This window comes from Lissotriton helveticus, chromosome 12 (genome assembly GCF_964261635.1).
Source record: "Lissotriton helveticus chromosome 12, aLisHel1.1, whole genome shotgun sequence".
Classification (NCBI taxonomy): domain Eukaryota; kingdom Metazoa; phylum Chordata; class Amphibia; order Caudata; family Salamandridae; genus Lissotriton; species Lissotriton helveticus.
This window is the reverse complement of record NC_136073.1, coordinates 559207034-559225130: the sequence shown is the minus strand read 5'-3', so window position 1 is coordinate 559225130 and position 18097 is coordinate 559207034. Positions and strand designations below refer to the sequence as shown.

The 18097-nt window shown below is 49.7% G+C and overlaps 1 protein-coding gene across 1 annotated transcript in view; it reads left to right on the top strand.

The window, feature by feature from the left end:
* PRMT7 (protein arginine methyltransferase 7) overlaps positions 1 to 18097 on the top strand; it is a 645306-nt gene that overhangs the window by 102206 nt on the left and 525003 nt on the right. Inside the window, exons 5-6 of the mRNA XM_078670716.1 lie at positions 14607 to 14715; positions 15805 to 15917. Coding sequence (XP_078526842.1) covers positions 14607 to 14715; positions 15805 to 15917 — 222 coding nt within the window. The remainder of the gene's footprint in view (positions 1 to 14606; positions 14716 to 15804; positions 15918 to 18097) is intronic.

The following is an 18097-nucleotide window of genomic DNA, read 5'->3' as shown; positions in this document are numbered from 1 at the left end:
GCCCTGAGCGCCACGAGAGCCGGCAGGTGAGCGGGGGACGCCCGGAGAGGGGGCTCACGGGGGGCGGAGCACGGCGCTGTGTAGTTTGGGCTCGCCCCTGCAACGGAGGCCCGCGGAGCACAAGGGGGCATAACGGTGGAGCCTGTGGGCCGGAGAAGGGCCTTTGGCGGCGCCGGACTCCCGGTGGAGTGACCAACCCACCACGCCGCTCAGGAGCAGAGTGACCATTCCTCCACAGTACTCAGGGATTGTGCACCACGGCGGGCGCTACCTCTGGGGCGCAGTGTGGATACGGCAGGGCCCCATAGCACGCAGAAGCTAGCCACGTAGAGGAGGCCCGGAGACAGGAGGCAGCCGCATAAGGCGTGGGCGGAGAGGCCGGCTACTATGGGGAAGCCAGGAACCAAGGTGGTGGAAGTGGCGAAATCGGATGCAGCAGAAGGGGGCCCCGCTGAGCAGACTGACCTGCAGCGATTGCAGGACAGGATATTGGACGCCATAACGGCCACTAGAAACGCGCTGCATGACGATATAGCGCAGGTGGCGACGGGGCTGGGCTTGCTCCGGGCGGACCACGACAAGCTGAAGGACAGGGTCAAGGATGCGGAGGTGGTGCTCAACGACCTGGCGCCGGCACACAAGGCGATGGAGAGTAAGCTGACTGAGGCCCTAGACCGCATACGTACCCTGGAGCGGCGGGCGGAGGACGCAGAAAATAGAAGCCGACGCGGTAATGTGCGGATCGTAGGCGTGCCAGAGACGGAGGGGACGGGGGACATGGTGGCCTACATGGAGGAATGGCTGAAAACAGTGGTGGCCCCGGAAGGGCTTTCGCCATTCTTCACCCTGGAGCGTGCCCATAGAGTCCCCTCGGGACCTCCCAAGCCTGGGCTCCCACCCAGACCGATCATAGCCAAGTTACTGCACCACAAGGACAGAGATTTGCTCCTGCGGAAAGCTCGAGAGGATGGCCCTTTCCAGATAGCGAACAGTAGAGTCACGCTTTTCCCGGACTTCACCTTTGAGACGCAGAAGCAACGGGCCTCCTTCCTCACAATCAAGAAGGAGCTGCGCAGTGAAGGATTGGCCTACTCCTTGCTTTTCCCAGCCAGGCTAAGAGTGGTAGTGGACGACAAGGCGATATTCTTTGCAACGTCGGCGGAAGCCTGGGACTGGTGGGAATCATACAAGGCCGGGACTGACGGCGCCAAGGCGAGAGAAGAGCGGGAGAAGGAGAGGGAACGCTCGCCCAAACGGCTGAGGAAATCGAGGAGACTGTGGAATCGAGGGCGGGGGAAGCTGGGTCCGACAACCTCCCAAACTGAAGCGGAACGGCAGGCCGCGCTGCTGGAAGTGGAGAAGCTCGGACGGGCGGAGGGCCCCGGGTCTAGAGGGGCCACGGACTCGGACACTCTTGTATCGGCCTCTGGCTCGGAGTCGGATCTTTCGGGGACTCACCGCACGGAGGGACCACTGGTGACACCGCAGACGGCGGACGAGATCCTGAATATATGAACTGCTGGCATTGCTGTGTGGGTAATGTTTGAAGGGCTGCGAGGGGAACCATTGCCTATGTACATAGCGGGGGTCGGGGCACACCAAGGGGTTCAGGGCTGAGTGGTTCTTGGGAATTGGGGAGGAGGCGGGGAGCTGGGCGGCGTGGCCCCCCTTTGGACGAAGCCGCGCTCCGTAGGCCCTTAAGGCACCCACAGCTACGGCTGTGTAGTTGAGACCTGGGTCATCAGGTGTGGGAGTTTGGATGGGGACTGATATCTCGATATTGGGGCCTGTTCTGGGGGAGGGGGGGGGGCTCCACAGTTGGGGATTGTTTACTTTTTTCGAAATTGTTGACCCTGGGTGTACCATGGGAAGGGCTGTTGAGAAGTTTTGTTCTGTTCAGGGGGGGCACCACCACCGTCGACGGGCTGGAGCTGGAGGGAGTGTTTCGACCGGATTGCTGGGACAATGGCTAATGTGAATGGGTTGACCTGTATTACTTGGAATGTCCGAGGCCTACATACTATGCAGCGCAGACACAAAGTGCATGCCTTTTTAGTGCGCAGGGGGTACACATTGCGATGCTGCAGGAGACGCATCTTACACGACAAGAGGGGGCGGCGCTGCAAAGGAGGTGGCGGGGACAGGTTTTTTACACAAGCTACTCGGCCTATGCGCGGGGAGTACTCATTTGGGTTAGAGCAGGCACACCTTTCCAGCTCACGCGTCAATGGGTTGACCAGGACGGGAGGTATGTGGTGGCGGAGGGGAAGCTGGAAGGTAGAGATATAGTGCTAGCTAGTATATATGCCCCGAACACGGACCAGTTGGCTTTCCTCGCGACGCTTTCAGGGACGCTGGCCCACTCCCTGGCGGGCCCGGTCCTGCTGGGGGGCGACTTTAATTCCATTGCCGACCCCTTGCTGGATAGGTCCCACCCCCCTCTACGTGACTCTCCAGTTTACAGGCTATCTAGAGGTAGGAGGGACTGGCAGGAGAGCTGGGGGCTTATGGATGTCTGGAGAGGGCAGCACCCGACTGACAGGGATTATTCCTTTTTCTCTGGCCTGCATGATCTGCATGGTCGGTTGGACACGATACTCTGTTCCCGGGGGGTGCTACCATGCGTCACTGGATCGGAGTACCTGTCAAGGACGATATCGGACCATAATCCACTCCTGGTTCGACTGGCGTGGATAGCAGAGAGGCCCAGGGTTCCGCTCTGGAACCTGCGGCCTGAGACCCTGGAGGATCCCCTCTTCGGGGAGGCCCTGGCGGAGGGTGTGGCCTTCTATTTCACGGAGAATGAAGGGACGGCGGCCTCTAGGGCGACGGAATGGGACGCCTTTAAGGTAGTGGTGAGGGGTATCTGTATCAAGGATTATGTAGGTGTGCGGAAAGTGTTGTTGGGCGATTTGGCTAAGGCGGATGTAAAGCTGAGGGAGGCGGAAAGGGGGCGGCCTGGACACCCAGAACTCCAGGAGATACTTTGTGCGGCTAGGGAGGCGGTAGCTGTTGAAGTGGAGAGGCTCCGGGCCTTTGACTACAAGCGATATGTGCTGCGCTCCCATGTTGATGGCGATAAAGCGGGCACCCTCCTGGCATGGCTATCGAACCCCACAAGACGATGCGCTCCCATACTTCAACTGAGGGATGCGGCGGGCGTGCTACAACACACTCAACTGGGCATAGTCGACGGCTTCCGGAAATATTACGAGGGCCTGTACAAGAGTGCCCCAGGGGACAGGATGGGGCTGGTAGAACCCTTCCTGGCTGACCTACCCCTACACCGGCTGGGAGATGAGCAGGCGAAAGACTTGGGGTCGGACATTGCTGTGGGGGAGATACGATCGGCGGTGCGGCGCATGGCAAGGAACAAATCGCCGGGAATAGACGGGCTCCCCATAGAATTCTATAGCAAATATCTGGACGCACTGGCACCACGACTCCTGACCGTCTACAAGGAGGCCAAGGCGACGGGCCGACTACCACAGTCGATGCGGGAGGCGTTGGTGGTCCCGCTACTGAAGCCCGGCAGGGAGGGTAGCGACCCAGCGTCCTATCGACCACTCTCTATGCTCACCGCGGACTATAAGATCCTCAGCTCCATACTAGCGGCGAGGCTCCTACCTCACATGGCGGGGCTTGTGCACGACGACCAGAACGGTTTTATACCAACGCGCAACACCACAATTAACATCAGAAGGCTTGTCCGTCTCATGAACGGGCTGGACGGCGGGGCAGGGACGGAACTGGTGCTCTCGGTCGACATTGAAAAGGCCTTCGACAGCCTCGAGTGGGACTACCTCTATGCTGTCATGGAGCGCTTTGGGCTGGGAGCTGGCTACATTCATTGGACGAAGGTCCTATATGCGGGGGCGATAGCAAGGGTGAGGGTGGGACCGACGGTGTCCATACGCTACCCGGTGGAGCGAGGCACTCGACAGGGCTGCTCCCTCTCGCCGCTTCTATTTGTGCTGGCTATTGAGCCGCTGGCGGCTGCGGCCCGCACGGGGCGGCACATCCGCGGAGTGCGGGCCCGAGACGGGCAACATTTCATCTCGCTATATGCCGATGATTTACTACTATTCCTCTGCGACGGTGTTGAGGACTTGCAGAGAGCGGAGGCCCTACTGGAGAGCTTCGGGGAGATTTCGGGCCTACGGGTCAACTGGCCCAAGACGAGTTTGTTCCCACTGCTGGAGGGCGCTGCCCAGCCGCTGCACCGGTCGGAGGTGGCCTGGAACCCTACCTGTATTAAATACCTGGGGGTCCATATTTACCATAGACAGGAGGACTTGCTTGAGGGCAACCTGGAGCGCTGCGTACGCGGATTGAAGGGCTGCATGGCCTTCTGGGCCACGTTGCCACTGTCGGTAGCGGGCCGGATCTCCCTATTGAAGATGGTTGCCCTACCGAGATTATTGTACTATTTTCGGACGCTCCCAATTTGGCTACCTAGCTCCTTCTTTAGACTATTTAAATCTCAAATTACGACGTTCATTTGGGGTGCGGGACGGTGCAGAGTGGCGCTGGCCACGCTTTCTCGCCCGAAAGATGAGGGGGGTCTGGCGGTGCCGGACTTTGAGCTTTATTACCTAGCGGCCCAACTGCAAGCTTTCACGCAGGAGGTAGCGAGGGTGTTTCGGGGCCCAGAGGATGCCAGCCTGCGGGGGACGCCCAGACACGTCCTGGCATATATAGTCCTCCGGCAGCGGTTGGACAGTCGGGATCTGTCGCTGGAGCAGCGCACGTACCGTCAATGCTGGAACCGGGCCCACAGGAGGGCGGGTGTCCAGCGCCCATATGCGCCTGAGATCCCCCTGGGCATGCTAACGGCCTTACCACATGGCGGCGACTGGTCGCGCCTCCTGGAGTGGGAGGAAGCAGGAATACAGATGGTTGGAGACCTCTTTGAGAACGGCGCATTGCTCCCGTTCCAGGAGCTAACGGAACGCTTCGGCATCCCGAGAGGGGGATTTCTGCTTCATGCAGCAGTAACCAGGGCGATGCAGGCCCACTGGGGTGCGGGACTTGAGGAACCTGGGACGGCAGCGGCGTGCCAGTACACCATGATGGCGGCGGGCACGATCAAGGCGGTAACGTGCCTCTATGGTCGAATGATTAGAGAGAATATCCCTCCTCTCACATCCCTAAAAGCCAAGTGGGAGGCGGACCTGGGAAGGGACGTACCTGACACGACGTGGGCACAGCTCGTCCGTAGGGCTCGCAACAGCACGAGAAACGCTAGGTTTCAGTTGATCCACTACTATGTGTTGCATAGGGCGTACATGACCCCGGGTAGGATTAGGTGGTATTTTGGCGATGAGACGGCGACCTGTCCCCGATGCCCGGCAGAGGGGGCCGAGCTGGTGCACATGTTGTGGGCATGCCCAGCCCTGCGGAATTATTGGCAAGAAGTTGGGGAGGTGCTGAATGAGGTGACTGACAGATCCATAGACTATGGTCCGGCGGAATGTCTTTTGCACTGGTTTCCTCATACCCCTAAAAACAAACTTACGAGTAAGTTTATCGACATGGGACTGATGGTGGCTAAGAGGGAGATCACTAGAAACTGGAAGTCGACAGTGGGGCCTACTCCGCGGAGGTGGCGGCAGGAATTTCTAAAATGGGCTACGTCTGACAGCACGCATAGGTACCAGCTTGCGCGCAGGACCCCTAGCCAGACAGCAGCTGACACCGCGACCTCATGGGAAGTAATGGTGCAGGCGCTCAGGGACAGCGAAGCTGAGGACGAGGAGGGGATCCCCGGGGCGGCTGGGGCGGAGGAAGCAGGCTGAGGCCCGAGGAGCAACAGGTATGCAGGGGGGCTGGCGCCAGCAATCCAGTAATGACTGTAACGTGGCCTTAGGCGGGGGGTGGTGCGAGGGACGGGATAGGGAGGGGAGTTTTAGGTATTGCGCAGGGGATGGGAGTTGGGGATTAGCGCGTAGTTTGGTAGGACTCTAAAAGTAGTTATGCACACATTCCGGACACTAACCACTCCTCATTCTGGAACGTCAGGCATGGAAGAGCTGAGACAACATCGCCGCCCAACCCCCGGGTTGTGGGCATGACGGCTGTGTACTGTTTGACGAAGTATATTGTGTATCTGCTCGATTTTATGAAGCAACTACTACATGTATCGACCTGTACATGCGTGACTACAATAAAAATTATTTAAAAAAAAAATAAAAATGATAGAGTGGATGTAGAGGATATATTGATAGATGTATAGGATGAGAGATAGGGTAGTGCATTGGAAGGAGTAGTAGAAAGAAGTTTGAGATGAGTCAGAAGGTTGGGCTAGAAGATATATTGAGCGAAGTATAGGCTGAGAAATAGGCTAGTGCATTGGAAATGCTAAATTAGAAGAAAGTGATAAATATATAGATTCATAAGTACATTGAACGTATATAGATACATAAAGGAAGTAAGTATATTTAGATTAAATATATTGAGAGAGGCACAGGATGAGAAATAGGGTAGTGCATTGGATATGCTTTTTCAGGAGAAAAGTAACAGACACACAGATCCAAGTACATGGAAGATACATAGATGCACAATGGAAGTATGTACATGTAGACCAAAGATGATTTTTATCAATTGATTAATATTATTATTATTATTATTTTTTTCTTTTCTCTTAACATAATTTTTTTACATGTTTTATAAAGTAATACACAAAGATAGGTACATATCTATAGTGAAAACAAATGCTTATATACAGAGGGATATGCTATACATTTCGGTTTCCGTATGGTGCATATCTGCGTAAGAGCCAAATCTTGAGTAGTTTTCTGAAGATAAGGTGGTTGTCGGTGGATCGTATGTTGGGGTAAAGAATTCCATAATTTGGCTGCTTGAACAGAGAAGGATGTGCCACCCTTGGTTTTTTTCTTGTATGGTGGGATTTTGAGGCGAAATGCTCCTTTAGAGCGGAGGTTCCTTTGTTGAATGTGTTTGGTGATTTTATTCCTGATGAAGAGTGGTCCTATTCCATGTATTGCTTTGTGGGTAATGCAAAGCAGCTTGAAGGTGGATCTTCTGGCAACCGGTAACCAATGCAGGGCTTTCAAGGCAAGGGAGATGTGGTCTCGCGGTTTGATATGCAAGAGTAGTCTGGCAGCCGAGTTCTGAATCCGTTGTAGTCTTTTCATGGTCGTTAAAGGTGATCCGTGGTAGAGGCTATTGGCGTAATCGAGTTTGGATAGAACAAGGGAGATGGTAGCTCGGACCTTGTGTGGAAATCCCAAATGAGGGAAAATTTGTCGCAGCGTTTTTATAGTAGCAAAGCTTGATCTTGCTAGTTTATCCACTTGGGCATTCATCGGCAGCTTGGAGTCAAAGGTCATTCCGAAGTTTCTTACATCCTTTGATACTTTAGGCAGTGATCCCAGTTCATCAGGCCATGCGGCAAGCGGGTTGTAATTTTTCCAATCGCCACACGTGAGTATTTCAGTTTTTGAAGCATTCAATTTGAGATGGCTCCAAGTCATCCGCTGATCCACGGCTCTGAGACAGCTGAAAATTGGTGATTTTCCAATGTCATCTGCATAGTTGTAGCACGTGAGGTGAAATGTATTAATCAGTACTGGTAAAGACTTCATGTAGATGTTGAAAAGCATGGGCAAGATAATAGAACCTTGAGGGACCCCTGCTTTTGTGGAGTACGGTTTGGACGAGAAAGGTGGGGTATGGATGACATTAGTTCTGTTTCAAAGGTAGGACGCGATCCAGTCTAGAACAGTTCCCTCTATGCCGGCTTCATGAAGTCTTTGTTTCAGAGTGTCATGGTCAACCGTGTTAAAGGCAGCTGAGAGGTCCAAGAGGAGTAGCGCAGCAACCCCATTGCGGTCAACTGTATTCTTTAGGTCATCCCAGATGGCAAGTAGGGCAGTTTCAGTGCCTCTTCTCGGACGGAATCCTGTTTGAAAATCTGAAAGTATGTCATTCTCTTCAATGAGTTGTGACATCTGGGCGAACGCTGCTCTTTCTATCAGTTTGCCCAGGAAAGGTCCATAGTCGGCATAGAGAGCTCACAACATTCCTTTAAAGCAGATCTGCTCCCTTCAAAACCTAGTATACGATCAGAAGGTGAAAGCAGCCTTAGGCGGTATGGATTACTACTTTTTTTTTTTCTCACACTGATTGAAACTGACAATGTATTTAAAATTGGAAGTTGATTTAAATCCTCCGAAGAGCACAGATACATATTAATGAACTTGTTTGTGACTTTTGATTACCTAGTTTAACAAAAATGCATCTTACCTGTTCTTTTATAAGATCCACCACCTACCGTCGATAATAACGGACTGTTTCACTGTTTAGTTGATACAAGCTCTGAAATGACTATCTTTGCACCCTCCTCTCTACTGTTACACACTTGAAGAAGCTGGTGAGATCGCCATGTTATTATCCTGCTCTCTGCACCCAGAGGTAAAAGTAGAGATGGGTTTGTGCTGTTGGGGGCCCGCGGTGGTTGGCTGCAGACACATCTCTCTCCTGCCAGATCTGACAAAAGGAGAGGCAGCATTCCAAGAGAGCCAGCCTCCTGAAGTAAAAATAAGTCATTGATCATTGATCAAGTGGATTTAAACTCAAGATTGAAAAGTCATAGAGTAAAAACGTATAATCTTATGTGTTTAGACTGTGCCAAAGTGCTGTTCAATTGCAAAATATGTATACTTCGAAATGTTTTTATCTGAGTTTCTGAATGGTTTTTGCAATGTAAGTTGTGTGGACAGCAAACCATGCCATACGACTCTTACATTTTGAGATTTTGGAGCACACATCAACGTCCAGTAACACGTTTTTGTTTCAACTTTGATTTTATGGCAGACACTCCAGGGATCAGAAAGTATTTGTGCACCCTGCTACTCTTTTGTCCGATCTGAAGTTTGTAGAAGACTGGCTGGTATTGCAAAGCTGCTCTGAGAGATAAACGCTAAGTGGATAAGGATAAAATACTTTAAAACGGTAATAATGCTACTTCTCTAGCATGGCATCATCGATGCAATGTATCCCAAAGTGCATAGTTTCCTGCACTGGTGAAACTCAACTGTGGTAGTACAAGCACATCAGCCTTTTTAGGTCTCGGCCTGCGTAGGCTGCGCTTGCGCAGTCTCGCTGGCGAGAAATTTTGTCTTTCAGTATGGGGGCTTGAACCCGCCCCTCTTCTCCATTGGCTGGCTTCCTAAACGGAGGCCAGCCATGTGAGGAGAGGGGCATCACTCCGTTCAAGCCTGGATTCGGGGTGTGTTTTTTAGGTTCTTTCTCTCCTCTTCCCGTTGGCTTGAATTTTACATTCCAGCCAATGGGAAGAGGAGAGAAAGAAAAACACGCCCCCCAGTCTCAAAATGGTGGCGCAATTCTCCGAGGCATTTCTGCCTCGCCTCGGAGGAACATGGTGGCACTTGTTAAGCCTTCTGTGGCTTCTTTCTTTAATTATTTAGCCGCGCATTGGCTCTACTGCCTATTTCACTCCCCTGCCCACCTCCATAGTTTGTTAAGCCTTCCGTGGCTTCTTTACAAAACATCGGGGCTGGCTGTAATCCTGCAGCGTCAGTCACGCCACCCCATCGCTAGTTCTTTTCCTTGTCCCCTGTCCTTTCACTTCTGTGTCCTTCGTTTTCCTCTCTTGTTAGTAAGAGGCTGGAGCTGTGGTAAGAGACCCAGGAAAGGGAGGGGGCTAAATTCGCCGGCTCGGGCAGCTGTTAATACAGGCTGCAGGTCCAACCGGACCATCCAACCTCACTGCTTCTGGCTGCTTCGACAAGCACCCGAAGGCGGGGCCACACCAGCCTAAGGAAGATTGAGGGCGGATGCGAGCCTGGACTGAGACTGACCGGAAGTGTTATCGGAGAGACGTAAGTTGAGGTTCTTGTTATTAGACTTTTTTCTTGATGCCCATCAATACAAATTTCAGGCTGCCAGCAGTGAAGGGAAACGTGCACTGTCTCTTGCGTGAGTCTTTTCCGGCTCCTTCGTCCTTTCATGTCACGCCCCCTCATCTCAGGTTAATTCTTGCTGCCCTCCCTCCCCCTCCAGCCGGTCTCGGAAAGCCCTCGGGCAGAGAGAGGATGGATGGAGAGCGAGAGGAGGAGAGGCAGTGGGAGGAGGGATTAGACGTCACCGGGCTCTGCTGGTGAGGAAGAGGAGAGCCCGGCGCAGTCCAAAAAACTCTTCCCAGGCCCGGACCTAGCCCGCCCGGGGAAGAGCGCGGGGACGCCAGGCAATGCCGGGGGGGAGCCCCCACCGCACACCATGGAGACGGAGTCCCCCCAGCCAGGTACGGGGTTAGGGGGCTGGAGATACTTTGAGGGAGAAAAAATGGAGTATAACTTGGGTGGGTGGAACCTGAGGCTAACCCAGCTACCTTCAGGTTGTGGGGTGAATTGGAGGACAGGGTTGGAAACAGCTGAGCGGCTGAAGAATGCTTACACGCATATCGTGCAGGGGGCACAAGCGGAGCGCTTCGTCAAGGGTGCATCCACCGATATACATCTTTTTAACTGGCCTCCCTACCCACGCTCCTTCAAGTTAACCTTGCTCCGTTTTTTTTTGTTTTAAATGCGGTATTGAACCCCCGCTTCCCCTCCGCTGAAATATTGCTCTTCTTTGCACCCCCGTTCCTCCAAGCCCCCACGGACAACCCATAATAGACCCCGTCCCCAGGAAAGGAGACCCCAGTGTGTGAATGCCTCCGCGGGACCACTAAAACCCGACTCGTCTCCGAGTCCAGAAATTTTAAGGGAAGTTGTGAAAGTGCGTTCTGTAGCGTGGAGAGACAGCGCAAGACCTCCTAGAGGAGGCCAAGAGACCCACATGCGGGCAGACAGACCCGGGGACCAGCACTCACCCCAGAACCTCTGGGAGATACATGTTATTGGGACAGACTGTCAGTGGCCGCAGTGCCAGTATCTCTCTGCCTGGAGTGAGTGCCACGCACAGACCAACGTCAGACCTACCCAGTGGCATTCAAATGCCTGCTGCAACCCCTGCCACAGCCCCTTTCTTCCCAGGCACGACCTGTGAACCAGCCAACAATCCATTGCAGGAGCGCAGCGCACCTACCGGCAACAGCAGCGGGCATCCCCAACCACCGGCGACACAGAGGCCTTCCAGCGGTGGGGGCGCCCGCCCTGCAGGTACCCCGGCAGTGAGTGACACAAGAGAGTGGTGGAGGGTGGCCTAGACGCGGGGTGCTGCTGGTCTGGCAGGCGGTGGACCGAGAATCTGTCAGTCGTAGTTTACGGGTGCAGGGGCCCAGGCAGTCTGTGACTTGTAGGTGAAGGGGCCCCAGCAATACTAACTTGTGAGTGCCGGGTCCCAGGCAGTTGTGACTTGTGGGTGCCGGGTCCCAGGCAGTTGTGACTTGTGGGTGCAGGGTCCCAGGCAGTTGTGACTTGTGGGTGCCGGGTCCCAGGCAGTTGTGACTTGTGGGTGCAGGGGCCCAGGCAGTCGTGACTTGTGGGTAAAGGGGACCTTACAATCGTGACTTGTGGGTAAAAGGGTGCCCTGGCAGTCTTGTGGGTGCAGGTGCCCTCGTAGTCTTGACCTGTGGGTGCAGAGGACCTTGCAGTTTTGAGGTCACAAGTGTGCATGCAGCCTAGCTGGAAAATGTTATGTGTAAGGGTTTGTTGGTTTAGGCATTAAGAGCAATTGCGGCGAGTGTCAGATGGGTACATTACTTAGTAATAGATGGTTAACGTAAAGAACAGTGGCATAAAGTAACGGAAGTTGGCACTGACAAATATGCTTAGAAGTCTACTTAAGTGATGGCGATTGGGCTGTTAGCAAGTGGTTGGTGATAAGTGTGGGTGCAGTGTGGTAGGTGGCAATGTGTGGGCTTGGTGTCGATTGAGAGGTGGGGATGTTGAGGACTGACAAAGCGTTAAGTGTGAAGGGATGAATGTTGGTAGTTAAAAGTGGACAGGCGCTCACTGTTAATAATTAGTATATGTTATGCATAGACTGGACCAGAAGATACATCTCAGTTGTTTTGGAAAACATAGCTGGATCTTATTTATTAAACAAAGTGTATATATGTGCTGTTGTATGGCCCAATCTTAGACTAAAGGCAAACCTCATGAAATAATCACGTAAGATCAGGATCTGCTCAACGGGTGGGTTTTTTGAAGTTTGTTTATTTAAACCAGATTTGCAAGTCTCTGAATTTAATTTATGCTGTCTAAAAAGCCACGAGTAGCATGGTGTAGGCAGTTTATTTGATGGTAATGCAAGTTTAACCTACGTTACCTATCCCAAATAACTTAAGTTCCCGCACATTTCAGGTCAATGAACATGACACATTTTTCCTCATATGTAGGATTATCCTGTAAGTACTACTTTCGCTATAGGTTTGTATTTCCTTGTAGTCTCCAATCCCTAGCTATGTCATTCTCCAGAGCAGATACGTATTGCTGTTTGGCTCTGTGTGTGTGTGTGTGGCTCTGTGTGTGTGTGTGTGTGTGTGTGGCTCTGTGTGTGTGTGTGTGTGGCTCTGTGTGTGTGTGTGTGTGTGTGTGTGGCTCTGTGTGTGTGTGGCTGTGTGTGTGTGTGTGTGTGGATCTGTGTGTGTGTGTGTATGGCTCTATGTGTGTGTGTGTGTGTGTGTGTGGTCTGTGTGTGTGTGTGGCTCTGTGTGTGTGTGTGGCTCTGTGTGTGTGTGTGGCTCTGTGTGTGTGGCTCTGTGTGTGGCTCTGTGTGTGTGTGTGTGTGTGGCTCTGTGTGTGTGTGGGTGGCTCTGTGTGTGTGTGTGGCTCTGTGTGTGTGTGGCTCTGTGTGTGTGTGTGGCTCTGTGTGTGTGTGTGTGTCACTGTGTGTGTGTGTGTGTCACTGTGTGTGTGTGTCACTGTGTGTGTGTGTCACTGTGTGTGTGTGTCACTGTGTGTGTGTGTCACTGTGTGTGTGTGGCTCTGTGTGTGTGTGGGGCTCTGTGTGTGTGTGGGGCTCTGTGTGTGTGTGGGGCTCTGTGTGTGTGGGGCTCTGTGTGTGTCTGGCTGTGTGTGTGTCTGGCTGTGTGTGTGTGGGGCTCTGTGTGTGGGGCTCTGTGTGTGTGTGGGGCTCTGTGTGTGTGTGGGGGGCTGTGTGTGTGTGGGGGGGCTGTATGTGTGTGTGTGTGGTGCTGTGTGTGTGTGGGGCTCTGTGTGTGGGGCTCTGTGTGTGGGGCTCTGTGTGTGTGGGGCTCTGTGTGTGTGGGGCTCTGTGTGTGTGGGGCTCTCTGTGTGTGTGTGGGGCTCTCTGTGTGTGTGTGGGGCTCTCTGTGTGTGTGTGGGGCTCTGTGTGTGTGGGGCTCTGTGTGTGTGGGGCTCTGTGTGTGTGGGGCTCTCTGTGTGTGTGTGGGGCTCTCTGTGTGTGTGTGTGGGGCTCTCTGTGTGTGTGTGTGTGTGGGGGGGGGGCTGTGTGTGTGTGTGTGTGTGGGGCTCTGTGTGTGTGTGTGTGGGGCTCTGTGTGTGTGTGTCTGTGGGGCTCTGTGTGTGTGTGTGTGGGGGGGGGGCTCTGTGTGTGTGTGTGTGTGGCTCTGTGTGTGTGTGTGTGTGTGTGGCTCTGTGTGTGTGTGTGTGGCTCTGTGTGTGTGTGTGTGTGTGTGGCTCTGTGAGTGTATGTGTGGGGCTCTGTGTGTGTGTGTGGCTCTGTGTGTGTGTGTGTGTGTGGGTGCAAATGCAAAAGGTTTCGCATTTGCGAGAGATTAAGCTATTATGCTCTACTACTCTCTAATGCTTACCTATTGCCATTGTAAATGACAATACCATATATTTATCGGTTTAAAGAAAAAAACAATAAATTAAAAAAATGAAATTTGCAATGCCAATAGCTCTAACTTTAACAAAGACGAGACCATTGCATTGTAAATGCTTGTTGAGTAATGTATAGGAATGTATTGCTTTTAAATATATAAAATACCATCCTAGAGGTCAGTGCACACCGTTGACAGGTATTATTTTGTAGAGTCTGATGCTAGAAGTTTTCTTTTTTCTTTTATCCTGATTTTCCTCCATCTTTCTTTGAATGGGCCTGATACTCTATGCAGTTTGAGTATTGAAGAGAATTCCTTGATGGGGGAAAAAAAAGCCAGCTTTCTTGTCATCCTAGTGTACCATTGTGCATGTTTTCTTTGAATGCATAAGCATCCTGCCTCCTTCTTGTCATCCAGGAGACTAGAAAAGACATTGTAGGAGACATCCTTGTCCATTCCATTACACAAAAAATTAAATGACAGAGCCATAATGGGACAGACGAGCTTCTAGAATCCTTAAAGAAGCAGGGGTTAACGTGTCAGCACTTGCTGCTTGTTTTTCTTTGAAGGACAGCTTGGCAAAAAAAAGACCTAAAGTGTTGACTCAGAGCCATGTTTTGGTATTAAAATACTCACAAAACTGAAACTCACACAATTAAAAAATGTGTTCCAAGATGTGTTGATTTCTCACTGTTAAATTGAGAGAACATTTTCATCATGGATAACTGGGATTGGGATTACAACTAACTTTTCTTTCTCCTATGTGTTATTTTTTTCAACTGAAAGGGGCACTGGACTAACATTCTTGTATGTCTTCTATCACGGATAATGTGTTGTGTAAATGTTCATATTACTGTTTATTTTCTAGGTTTTTAAGCCAATGGCCGATGTTGCCGAGAAGATAGTGGAGAAAAATGGCTTCAGTGCGAAAATTAAAATTATTAATAAACACTCTACAGAGGTCACAGTTGGTCCTGGTAAGTTACTTGGACTATTTATTTTTTCATAACGGTTCCTAGTTTCCACTTATGTATTAAAAGATTATCATGCCTCGTGTACTTTGCCCTTTGATAACTATATTTTTTATGTTGATGTTGATTCTGTCACATGGTTAAAAGTTGATTGATAACATTTTACTAAAGATGGTAGAATTACAAAAGGATCCAGGACAAAAGGGTCTAGGCAAAAGAGATAATGGCAGAGACTTTACACTAGGCAAAATTAGTTTGATTATAATGTTCTTTATTGTAAAGTTGAAAGGGAATCACAAGAAACTTTAAATGCGCAGACATTTGGAGGGATGAAAGGTAAACTTGAAACTGGACAAAAAGGGAATGTTGACAACGAATTATGATGGATTATAGTGGAAAGAGTGAAGGCTAAATATTTATAGTTGGGATTGAAAAGGAAAAGGAGACGAGTAATCAAATTGAACACTGCACTCGTATAGGCGATGTGGGAAGGACACTACTGTATGAACTCATTACGTTGCGTTACTCTGTGATGTGCATTAAATAATTAAACAAATTTGCCTCAGGTAACTTAATGATTTTATATTATTTGAAAGATGAATATGCACAAATATTAGATGCCAGCTCTGATGGCGCAGTGCTCTAATGCATTCACCACAGAGACCTGTGTTTGACCTACCGTCATAGTTTCAAATCCCAGCGGGTCCACTCGACCTTTTGTCCTTCCAAGGTTGATAAAATGACTGACATTGAGTTGGATAAAAATAAACATCTGTTATTTAGTGCCAAGTAACCTTTCTTGATGAACATATGATTTATAGATACACTATTTATGGTAAACGTGTTCAGATAAGGCTTGCATGGGATTTACTACTTGTCTGAATGCAAGTACTCTTGCAATAAAAAGCATGATGTTTAAATTTTTATTTACAGTTATTCCAGTACTTAATAGAATTGTGAAATGCGAGGATAATTGATAGCGGTGGGTTGTGAAACCTATGCAGACGTACATTTGACAAGACTGAATAAATAACGTAGGAAAATTATGTTTAGTGCTCATCAACTGACTGAGGAAAACTCTATTGTATGTTGTAGAAGGAGATATGCACTGCAGAGCAAACATCCTAATCACAGAGTTGTTTGATACAGAATTAATTGGGGAAGGAGCATTGCCGAGCTACGAACATGCTCACATGCATCTTGTGCAGGTGAGTAAGGACCAAAGCTGGAGTCGGTGCTGTACTGTAATGTCTAAACAGAGTGAATTATTGCTTTTTATTATAGCATTTCCTCTTTGTTACAATTGTTACTTTGTATCTCTTAGAATACCTATTACATTTACAAAGAAACTCTACCCATATAAAGATGATTAAAAGCTATCTAGATAACTAAGATGGAATTGATTGGGTGTTGGAGCCAGAAGAGAGCACAGTATGAATCACAATGAAAATTGCATCTTCTCAAGTGTAATTTTCGTTTTGTTGTTCTTCCTGATGTACAAAAAATAGTTATCCCTCAGTACAAACAAGGGTAATTATAGCCACTCCTGCACACAGACTATGTCACATAATTACTTAACTTCTTTGCAGTGGTACCAGGAACTCTGTTGAACATTCACACCTATTCTCCTGCATTCCTGTGTGCCACTTTCTAAAATGGGTAGCAAGGAATGCCTGGGGAAAAGGAGAATGTGAAGAGACAAGATTGCTTGTTAAAAGGAGGGAGGACTGCTCCTTAGCTTTTTGTTTTTAAAAGAAAACAGCTTATCAGTAGACAGTTTAATTCTTCGTTTGAAATACAGAGAAATTAGCACAATATACATATCTTTTTACACCGCGGTCTACTATTTTTGCCACCTCAGGTTTCACTCTTTATGAAGATGTGCCTGGCTTCTGCTTCCAAAAACAATGAACTTTCATTAAAACTCATATGTACAGCAATATCTTTTAAACTTGTCTTCAATTGTTATAATGTTTACCTTTTACGACAAGAGACTGCAGATACTCTTACAGTTTCATGTAAATAATCACAGTACATAGAGATGAAATGTAACAAAACTTATTGTTATCTTCACAAGCAATTGAAGGTGTGAATTCCCCAACACCCACATATCTAAGCAACCGCTCGGGTGGACAAACATGACAAGACAAAAAGCTTTTAACTTTGGCTAGGACACTTGAAATGTGAATCAATGTTCGTTCAATTTTATTTATATATACTTTTTATTGAGATTTTCAGCAATTATAATCCAACACAATACAGTACACAGGAGAACACACAGTATGCATATGTTCACAAGGGAGTGAGGTTCATACAGAAGTATTTGATAATAGTACAGTGAGAGATCAGCTACAGCATCATTCCCAAGGATGATGCAACATGTCCAATATTTGGAACGAGTCCAGCAGAGAGAGAAATAAGAACCAATTAGGCATTTCAGTCTCAGGGAGGAAAAAGAAAAATAACGAGAGAAGAAAGAACAAGACACAATGACATAATAAAATCATATCAGACAATGCCATTGTTACAGTTGGGATCTATGCCCGCCCATCATAATCCCCAGTGGTTAAAACACACAGCCCCAAATATCGGTCCAACAGTCCCTGTTCACTACGTCTTTTCTGGATGAAGCAATAGGAAAGAGTGATTGCCAAATATTTTTAGGTCTGGACGAGGGTGGCTGTAGTGTAGCATATATATCACTAGTGGTTTTACAGTATATCAAATCCCGTACCCAGGCCTTAGCTGTGGGGACCGTGGGGCACACCAGTGTTTAGAAATCTGCCTCCTGGCAAGAAGCAGGGTAATGGCAATAAATCGAGAAAACCCAGTACCCAATGTTTTAACGCATCCCAATAAAGCGAGCAGTGGGGAAGGGCTTAAGTCAGTGTCAGTCATTAGAGCAAGATACCTGAAAACCTCCTGCCAGTACCTCTGGGCGCGCAATTCTACGCCAACTGAGTGAACCTCGCTTGTTCCATCACACACCTAGGGGAGGTATGAGATTGGGTAGGGTCCGTCCTTGCGATCAGTTTGGGTGTAATATGTGTTCTATGTAAGTATTTGTAATGAAGGCGCTTATTTATGTCTATGATTACCAGAGATACAGCGGGTCTGTTCGCAGCAAAAAGTCCATGTCTCATCCGATAGCGGGTGCCTGAAATCTTCCTCCCATGCTGTGCACGCTCCTACCCCCTCCGGAGGTCGGAGCGCCTGGGCCAAGCTACATAAGAAAGAAAGTCATGTGAGCACCTTTTGCAGATGTGATGACCAGAGATAATGGCAAAAATCTGCAGGCTCGGCTGCGGAGGAGTGAAGCGCAGTGTACATGGAGGTGCGTGTTCTATGCAATAGGGACTTATCCATATAGTGCACATTTTGCTCCTTC